The 10,059-nt window shown below is 40.3% G+C and overlaps 1 protein-coding gene across 1 annotated transcript; it reads right to left on the bottom strand.

Moving 5' to 3' along the window:
- Positions 1 to 812: 812 nt before the first annotated feature.
- LOC5507868 (mitogen-activated protein kinase kinase kinase 10) lies at positions 813 to 10,059 on the bottom strand. Its single transcript, XM_001628455.3, has 8 exons — positions 9,141 to 10,059; positions 7,718 to 7,895; positions 6,959 to 7,107; positions 6,332 to 6,507; positions 5,918 to 6,058; positions 5,233 to 5,455; positions 3,783 to 3,971; positions 813 to 3,170 (listed from the first exon to the last, which is right to left on the bottom strand). The coding sequence occupies exons 1-8, from the start codon at positions 9,826 to 9,828 to the stop codon at positions 2,230 to 2,232; spliced, it is 2,685 nt and encodes an 894-aa protein (XP_001628505.2). The 5' UTR covers positions 9,829 to 10,059; the 3' UTR covers positions 813 to 2,229.

Here is a 10,059-nt window from a genome sequence, read left to right on the forward strand (position 1 = left end):
TGTTATTCGCAAACTAACTAAAACGGCACTACACAGACAACCAAATAAAATCACCGTAAATTCATTCCACTTCTTCCAATACTCAAAAATATCCGACAAATTCCGAAATTAAGCAAGCTAAACACTACTCAAAGGATTAGGAGGCTAGAAACCTTAGGGAGAACTGTTTGCAGTAAGGATAGGGAGGTCGTAGATTGCGAAGCCCGGACATAATGCAGGGCCATACCACTACTTGAGCATCCCGAATAATTGGCTATCTGCTCCTGTGAGCAACCCAAAATACTAAGGGAATTGGATAAGCCAACCCGAAAACTATGAAGTTTCTACTTCATTGATTTTGGCTTCAAAAAGATACATTCAGAGGCGATTATTCACTGCAGTTCCCGAAAAAAGGATTATCAGAAACTGCCTTGCAACCACGAGTTGAAGAGCGAAAGAACTAGCCTCCGGACGACTCCAAGCCCAGGAGTTGCAAGCACGCATATAATAGTCTATCTGCTCCAGTGCTTTTTTTAGAACTACATGTATCATACAGTCATTTTAACCAATTACATAAAACCAGGGGAGGGAGGGGAGCGCTTGTTCGAGTAAATACGGTAAATTGTATATCAGATCTTATGGCATCACCCACGCCTGTCCTTATTAACGGTGTTCTACTGTACATAAGATCTGGTGCCTAGAACCACGGGCGTAACGTGAACGTAAGTTCTCCTTATTACCGGTGTTCCCCAGTATATCAGATTTCGTGGCTCCACCCCACAGGATTGTTACCGCTAAGATATAGCTGATGGAAATAGACGCCATTGCCTGTATAGTATATATATATATTTTATTCTTTTCTATCATTTTGTGCAAAATTTTGATTTTCATATTTTAAAGTAATTCTTTACAGCATTTGACCTTTCAGAATTCAAAATTGTTGCTTCTAACTAATAATTGTATTGTTAAAAGAAATTTCTCTATTAAAATATCGTAGCCTGGAGAGGCTGATACGTGGGTTTCCTGTGGCGGATTAGGGTGCCACTATGAAGAACTATTGAGCGGCATCCCTTAGAACTCATTATTTAAACACGAGGTTCCGCTATAACAGGGAAAGCTCCTCCCACCCGCGGGCTCAAATATGCAATTATAATCAGAACACTGCCACGCTAGCAGTCACAAATTATAAGCCTCCTGCAAAATATTGCTTATCTCTGAGCCTAAGTCGGATTGAATAAAACTATTTTTGCACAGGTAACAAGCGCTATCCACAATCTAACGCACCTGCACAAATTATTCTCGCGCTGTGATGAAAATACTCGTATTTTAGAGCGCACACAGCTTGGCATAGCGTTATTTTACTTTTTCAGATGGACAACTCTAGGAATGATATTTATTTTGATTTAGAATATGAAATTTGAATTGAGCGCTCAGAGTAATTGTCCTGACATGTTGACGCATTGACGGCTGGTTGATAACTGATTGTTGTTGAGCCCGGGGATGGGAGGAGCTATCCCTTTTATAGCGGAACCTCATGCTTCCCGGCGAAGAAATTGCGATTTTGAGTGACACCGCCCAGAAACACGTTACACATGATACACGTGACTGACATGGCGTGATGCACAAGCCAAATAAGGTAACTTATTAGAGTCGAAACAAATTGAAGTACCTAACCACATATAACTGATCATGCAAAAGTTGTCAACCCATAAAAAGATGTTATTCTAGAAATGTCACGTGGCTGACCATACATTTACTTTCTACGAAGAAATTGAGGCATCTCCGTAGTCTGTACCACACATGGAATTCTATACGCACTGAAAGTGAAAATTACTAGTCACATGACATTTCTAACATTGGAAAGATGCTGTATAATGTGACATAAATTAGAGATTGCGTGACGTGTTAACCTGTCATGGCGTGAGAATGCACATGTTGTGAGAAGCATGCGTGGCTATGTGTTATAGCCAAATTCGTTGTTGCGCGACCGCCGAGAATTCATTCATACCACCGTGACCAATCAATTCCCTAGCTGTGTGCAGCCAAATGGTTTATGAACACGACAGTGAAAACATGAAAGGCATCGATTGGCTTAGGATGCTGACTGGTTACGCGCTATTCTTAAACGAGACAAGGGTTTTGGTTTCGCCGTGGTCGCGTAACAACCATAAAAGAGTTTTAAAGGAAATAAAGTCCCTAGCAGTTTCAGTAAAAACAATCCCCGTATCCCTTATGCATGAAAGCAGCTGGTTACCGCACAAACTCTCTCTCGAGTTCTTGTATGGTAGGGGTCTTTACAGCTGAGCCCGCAGGCTGTAGCAGCGGCTTGGTGGGGTCCTGCACTTCGTCATTCAAGTCCAAAAGAGACAACTTTTCCAGTTCATTTAATTTCATTGAATTTGAGTCCACGGGCTTTTCCCAGCCGGGGATTTTGCCATCCAGCGACGACTCCCGGAGCCCGGGCATTCGATTAGAGTTCACCTCGTATTTGGGCAGATTTGCCCGTGGGGAGGTGGGTGGGGGAGAATCCCGGTTCCCGTTATCGACATCAGGCGAGTCAGTGCGTCGTGACGTCACCAGGTCTCCAGCATTGGTCCCATACGGGTCGGCAGCATTGGACACGTGATTGTTGACGTTGGAATCGAAAGATCTCGACCGCCTGTCCCGTACCTCAGAGAGATCGATCAGTTGCTGTTCCGTGGTCGCGCACGTCGTAGCCCGAGGGCGATTATTCGGCGCGTTCGGCTCCACGAAAGTACTCGTTCTTTTATTATCGGTGTAAAACGTCGCTTTTAGAAGAACAGGGGTCGAGATGGGCCTTTTGTTACCTCCTCGCAACAGACCGAAATCGGCACCCGAGTATCTCCCGAATGAAGTCGAAGAAGTGTCCGCTTGAGGTTCGGGCTCGGGCTCGTCCTCGACGGAAATCGAGCTTAGCCATGATCGTCGGTTGATCTCGCGGCTCCGTCGTGAAGTCGGCGATTTTCGCTTGTTTCCCGTTCGTAGCTGCACCTCGTGCATGTCACGTGCCACCAGCGCTATGTCACTACCAAGCCCTATCGCGGACAGCATGGCGCCCACACGGAAAATAGCCCTCTCGTACTTCATCTTCGGGTGCTTGTTGGACTTGCTGGCGAGGCGAGGAGAGGAAACGGGACTGCTATCTGCCGTGGCGGTCTTGCGGTCTTGTTCTACCAAAAACACGTAGGTAAGATAGTATTTACTATAAATGTTGGCCATGAAATAAAATTAGTTTACACGTTTAATTCCTTAGATCCGGCTTGCGTGACAATGTTGTTTTATTAAAATAGAACTTTCCTTGTAATATTTGACGCATTAATAGAATTGAGCCGTTTTGTGGTAAGATGGATTGAAATTCGCCGTGATTTTAGTGGATGTGCTGAGATGGAAATCTCATTTGCATGGGTTTCGTAGCCTACGAAACCACGCGTCATGCAAGTGGGATCGACCAAATCACCGTATATGACCTTGCACAAGTTAGAAAAACGGATGTGCTTACGGGTGTTTTCCATCACGCCACCCCTCCGCAAGGCGCTGACCAATCCAAAAGCACCAAATTCAATTCTGTTAAATGACGGAAATCTAAAGCGGTTAAGCTTTTGAAAATTATTGATGAGAGTCCGCAAAAAAAATTAAAACTGCAGTAATAGGATCGAGTATATAGCGTTTCTGTAAGTGGGGAAATCAAAGAGCAATTTGTACGTCGCCATGCTGCCAGGAAAGTTTCGCTACTAACGAGGGACAACAACATTATGAAGCAAGTAGGACACTGTGTCTCTCACCCTTATGAATCTGCGAGCCCAGGTTCGGAACAGACGCGCAGCGCTCGCCGAGGAACCTGTCACGTGCTTTGATGCGGATCGCGCGACTTTCTCGCTCTTTCTGGTGCACCGAGCTTGGACCCCACGTGCGGATCTTCTTCTTGTGTTCGTTACCAGGATGAGAATCTTCGCCGGGGCCTGGGTCCTCCACTAGAAAAAAAAATACAACCGGTTTAAAAGAATGTCACTCAGTCACTCGATTGGTGTTAGCGTTAAGAACAAAGGCACCAGCGGCGATGGAATGTAAAAGGCGATTTTTAGCGGAGCCCCATAGTCATAGGAGAGTGGTATAGCTATACGATAAAGTTCCCGTGGTCACGATGGAATTCCTGTGGATTTTCCCGTGTCTGGTGTATGTTCCCCTCGCTCCCTGATTGGTCGAAAAATGAATGCTTATCATGCTAAAAGCCAAAGCTTGTAATAACTTAATTAAGTATACTATAAAAGACTGTAAAAATACGCGAATGTCAACAAGGGGAACTTGTAAAAGACGAAAGCGTTTTGGCAACCCTGGCATTTCACCCTGGTTTTCGACATTAAATAGGAAACCGAAAGACAAAGACTCAACTGGGACTTCTCTTTTTTATAAGAACGTCCAGCTTGAGATTTACAGTACGATGACCAGCCCCGTATCACTTCATATTAAAATTGCTCTATCTTTTTTGCGGAGGGCCCAATGCTCATGATTTTTTCTAAGACAAAAATTTACTACAAATTTACTTATGCATATAATATGCACAGGAAAGACTACAGATTTTCACATTTTATTGATTTATATGGTATTTTCTGTTTGCACATAGTGTTTTTTCATTTGAGAATCAATAAAAACATATTTACTGAATAACATATCACATCCCTTCCTTTTTGCTTAAAATTAATGTATAAAAATGATTTTAACTTCGCAATGCAGCAGGTTAACAAACCAACAATCGTCAATGGTCTTTCGCTCGCGTCGCTAACAAGTACATATTGCAAGAAACAAAACGGTCTGATAGAATTTTTTCAAAATAAATGCCACAACCCACACAAATACTGAAACGGCAAAAGAGACAAGATGCAAAAATGTAGATACAATTTCTTACAATGGCCATCAGTTCACCCCGCAGTGATTTTCCCTTTTCAAAACACAAATAACGTGCGGCTGAAATGCAAAAACCCAGATTTTGGCTTTTTAAGATAATGTTTCCGTTGATTATCATTGCGCTATGTATGAGCTCAGGGACGAAAAGCTAAAATTTCAATGACACAAAAAGTCGCATCACTTTAAAAAAAGTCGCATTGGAGGGATTGGGGGATTTTCCGCCTTATTTGTTGTGAAATAAGCTTATTGGAAACGTCATTTTTTTTCTTCATGTTGTCGAATGTAACAAGAGCATCTGATGACTTGTGGGGAAGAAGGATGAGCACTCACGTGACTGGAGCCTATAGCGGTGCACCACTGTGGGGGAGAGGGGCGAGGAGGAGGAATGACCATCGCCATTCTCAGGGGAGTCAAAATCAAACGTATCTGAAGTGATGGTGAAGCGGTGCTGGAACCCTGAGGGCGCACTGATCTTTCTCCCTAAACTCCCAAATCGAAACTTGAGGAAGTGTCCTTTTCTCTTCTTTGGCGAAGGCTTTAACTGCTTTTGTTGCTGGGACAAACAAAAAATAGAAAAAAATAACTTGACCAGTGTTTTCACTCTAATGTACAATAGAACCAGGACAGAGCAGCACTGAATATCTTGCATAACATTGCTGTAGCATTATTGAATAGGGGGGGGGGGGGGGCACAATATAGAAACATTAAGACAATATTAGGGGGGGCTCAGACACACCCATACTGGTCAACTCCTTATATTTTTTTAAAATACTGGGGGGGGGGGAACGTGCCCCCATTGCCCCGCCCCATGCTATGCTAATGCATAATATTCTCCCACATATTCTCTCCTACAATGAATAACCCAGAGGACAGTTCGCCTGCAATCTTGTAATTATGAATCCTTTGTTTCCCACACCTTTTCGTAAATTTATTTTAAATCCAATTAGTATTACGATCACTTACAGTTTCAGATATTTATCAATACTTACAGTTTCAGATATTTATCTATATTTACCTGTATAATAATACTTATTTCCCGCCCTAATAGGTTCATCTCGCGGGCAGCCAGCTCTTCTTCCCTTCGTCTCAAGGCATCTGCATGGCTCTCCTGAACCATCTGGATCTTACGCAGTTCATCCTCCCGAGATGACAGCTCCTACAATTTGTAAAATTTTAGGTTAATAAAGATTGTCACACACACCATTAAGTAAGTAACACTATTTTTAGTCTGCTAACTTAGGCTTCTATGATTTACTTTGTTTCTCTTTAACAAGTTACAGCTGCCAAAAGGACTTCTTTCCCCTCCCATGGTTATAAAAAAGTATCATTGCAAGATAAAGAAGACAGGGTTAAAACATCAGTCACAGGGTTGTTAGATTTTAAGAAAATTTGCAAAAAAAAAAAAAATGATGAGACTTATTTATCTCACCCTTTCCTTGAGTTTCAGTTCATTGAATATTTGTTCAATCTCTGTCTGCCAGCCGTCCTGCATAGATTGAAAAGATTCTTGTTGGGTCTCCATTAAGGCAGAGTCACTGATTTCTTCCAAAGCCTCTAGAACAGCCTTGAAGGTGGGTCTCTTATGAGGGTCCTGATTCCAACAATCTGACATTGAAAAAAAAGAAAGAAAGAAAGTATGCAAATGATAAAACTCTTGATTTGATTTGCTGGGAGAGAAGTATGTAACTTCCACCAACTCCTTAAATTCTTATCCAATTAAGCAGACAACTAACCCCACACTTTAGCAATGGTGCTAAAGTGAGAAAACAAATTGAGGTTTTTGTTCTAGGAAACCATGCATTGCAAATAACGGACAAAGTTTGATAAATAGGTTTGATAAACAGTACATGCTTGTAAATTCATGTTTACTGAAATTAATCTAAAACATTTAACTTTCTTTATTATAGCCAGCTTTTGGGGTAATTCAGTGTACAAAATAGCTAGAATGTCCAAAAGAGTTAACAATGTGAGCTACTTGAAGTTCTAATACTATAGTTTCGCTTGGGATTTCTCCTCAGTCTTAAACAGGGAGGTGCCAATATGAAACTTAGCTCACCAGCCATAAGGTTTTTGAACACTTCAGGGCATGTTGTTGGTATTGGCAGAGTTAAACTGTTCATAGCAACACCATATGCTACCGCAAGAGCTTCTACATCTTTATATGGAACTTGTCCAGTCAGGAGCTCCCACAACACCACACCATAACTGAAAAAGAGACCACATCAGCAAGACAAAGATAAAAAAAGTTTGACTTAGCAAAGGATAAGTAATTGTTATACAACAAGTCACACACAAGGCCTAGCAAACTTGAAGATAGTTTAAGTTATGTACTGTAGCAAAGAATGCGAGTTATCTGAGTTCAAGTTCTACTTTTTTCTAAAGCAATCAATGAAACCACAATAATTTGGGAATCATGTCTACTATCCAAATAAAATATCAATTATAATATCTAAAGAGATCTGGAAATTGAAGTTTGAAGTTATTGCAGATGCAACTATGAGGGGGAGCAGGGAAAAAATTAATAAAAGAAAAAGAGACAACTCAATCACCACTTGCAAAGGAAAACCTTACCACTCACCGAGTGTTGATTCTAACCTCCAAACTTCACTTGCCATACTACACTTGCAAAGGAAATAGTGTTGTTTCTCACCCCTAAACATCACTTGCAAAGGAAACAGTTTTGATTCTTACCTCCAAACATCACTTGCAAAGGATACAGTTTTGATTCTTACCTCCAAACATCACTTGCAAAGGAAACAGTGTTGATTTTTACCTCCAAACATCAATTGCATGGAAGATAATGTTTTATTCTTACCTCCAAACATCACTTGCAAAGGAGAATGTGTTTGTTCGAATGACTTCTGGTGCCATCCATGCATATGTACCAGCGGCACTCATTCTGGTAGTATTTGCTATCTCGCGAGCCAGACCAAAATCTGTGATCTTCAATATGTTATTGAAGTCACTTTCATTGATTTTGTAATGCAGTAAAACTAAATGGAAAAAAGAAAAGTTGGTTTATAAAAAAACAAACACAGGAGGTGTTAATAGCAAAACAGAGAAATCATAAACAAACATGAAGACTGATGTTAGCCAGATTGGTAGCTTATTTCTTTAGACTAAAACTTTAAACATGTTTGGCTACATTTGAGTCTAATTGCAGATAAAATGGTTAAAGTTGACCTTTAGTTTTACCTTTTAAGGGCCCTTTTGGGATAATTAAACATACTGTATATTAATAAAAATAAAATTAAGATAATGTTATACTAAAATTACTACTATTAAAAAAATCAGTATGCTTTTTTTAGAAAAAGATGGTATATGATCATAGAAAAAATAACATTAAAGCACAGGCCAAATAGGTTTTAATAAAACGTTTAAAAAAATTCCTTATTTGGTAAATTTGGAAATCGTTGTTATTAACTTATTTTTTAGCAAAATTCAGGCGAGGGCTAAGAATAGTAAAAGACAGTTTCACAACACACGTCAAAATCAAAACATGCTCACTGAATTCAATAAAGCTAATTCATGTTGCCAAAGTAAAATAAAAACAAGTTTTGGGAAACAAAAACACTTTAAATGAGTTACAAAGAATGGACTTTGGAATAACCATTTCAGCACAGAATAACAAGATACCGTATATTCGAAAAATGTTTCTATGTCCTAGGGGCCAAATTTTTTTTAGAAAAGCCAATTATGTGAAATTTAGATTTTGTTTTTTTTAAATAGTCTGACCAAATTTCAAAGGGAAACTATTTCATTCGAGGCCATCGAACACGACAATTTGTTTTGAAGTGTAATGTCATTTCATGTCAAGTTCAGGCAAAAGAAAACCCATCAAGAGACAATTATTCGTTATAGTGATAAGTGGATTTCTTATAACTACTACATATAAATAGTTGTTTGAGGTATTGTTCTAAAATAAGTGCGACTTCGACAACACAGAAAAAAAAAACACAGGAAATTATATTTGGCCATAATTTGAACGCAATTTCCTGAACAGGACGTTTGTGTGGGTGGTGAAAAAGCATAAAAAACGGACAATGAAGGAAACCGGAAAGGAATATCAAAGTATTTTTAAGAGATTCCAACACGAAACGGGCCCAATTCGTTACAATTTGATATTCCAAATCCGTGGTAAACAACGATGTCTCGTTCGATCTTTGTGTACTCGTTGAAGCATTCCGTCGCAAAACTTTACAAAACAAATAAATCATAATATAATATTAAGTACTTACTGTTGCCGGACTTTAAATCTCGATGGACGATAGTCACTGGTGCCTCCGAGTGCAAATAGAACATCCCTTGAGCTATCTGAATTGCCCAGTTCAGCAAAACACTTGGTGGAATATTCCTATTATAAGAGCTAAGCGCCCTAGACAGAGCGCCTCCCCGGGCATACTCGAGCACCAGACACAAATTAGGTTGTTCTAGTGACACTCCAAGCAAGCCTACAATATTCTGATGCCGTAGCATAGAGAAAATTCGAGCTTCTTTTTTGACGCTATCTAGGGTCTGTGTGAAATCCTCGTAGTTGTCGGTTCTGGCCACTTTCACTGCAACTTCCTCGTCTCTCCATATACCTCGATATACTTTACCGAACGCTCCAACGCCTATAACATCGATCAGCTCGATATTTCGAAATGGAATTTCTAAAGGCTGGAAGAGACTAGATTTTCGTTTTTCATTTGTTACGTAGTTTGCAGGAAAAAGTCCAATTTTTTCTTGTCCGTCTACTCTGCCAACCCACCAATCTTCGTCTCCGCTAATTTCAGGATCCTTTGAAAGAAGTTCTATACACTCGTTCGCTTTGAAGGAAAGCTCATCTTCCTCGGCTGCTTCGTAATCATATAGTGCAATACATAAATCCGAGCGAGACAGAATCGCTTGCAAAATCCCAGCACTCCGTGAATCTTGTGATTCCATTTTTGTTTATGTCGATTGAGACTTCGATTCAAAATCTAAAGTGTTTCTTAAAAATCCTCATGGCGATTAAAACATGAAGGGAGGCTCGAGATGGATGCGTAGTAAAACACCACTCGAGCTCGGCACAATTTCTCGTTCAGAATTGTCGTGAAAGTTCTGCATTCATGGTTCCAAACAATTACCGACAGCCAAGCAGGTCTTCGGAGAAAGTTTTCAAAATGGAGTAGAGCT

Source organism: Nematostella vectensis, chromosome 7 (genome assembly GCF_932526225.1).
Source record: "Nematostella vectensis chromosome 7, jaNemVect1.1, whole genome shotgun sequence".
NCBI classification, from domain to species: domain Eukaryota; kingdom Metazoa; phylum Cnidaria; class Anthozoa; order Actiniaria; family Edwardsiidae; genus Nematostella; species Nematostella vectensis.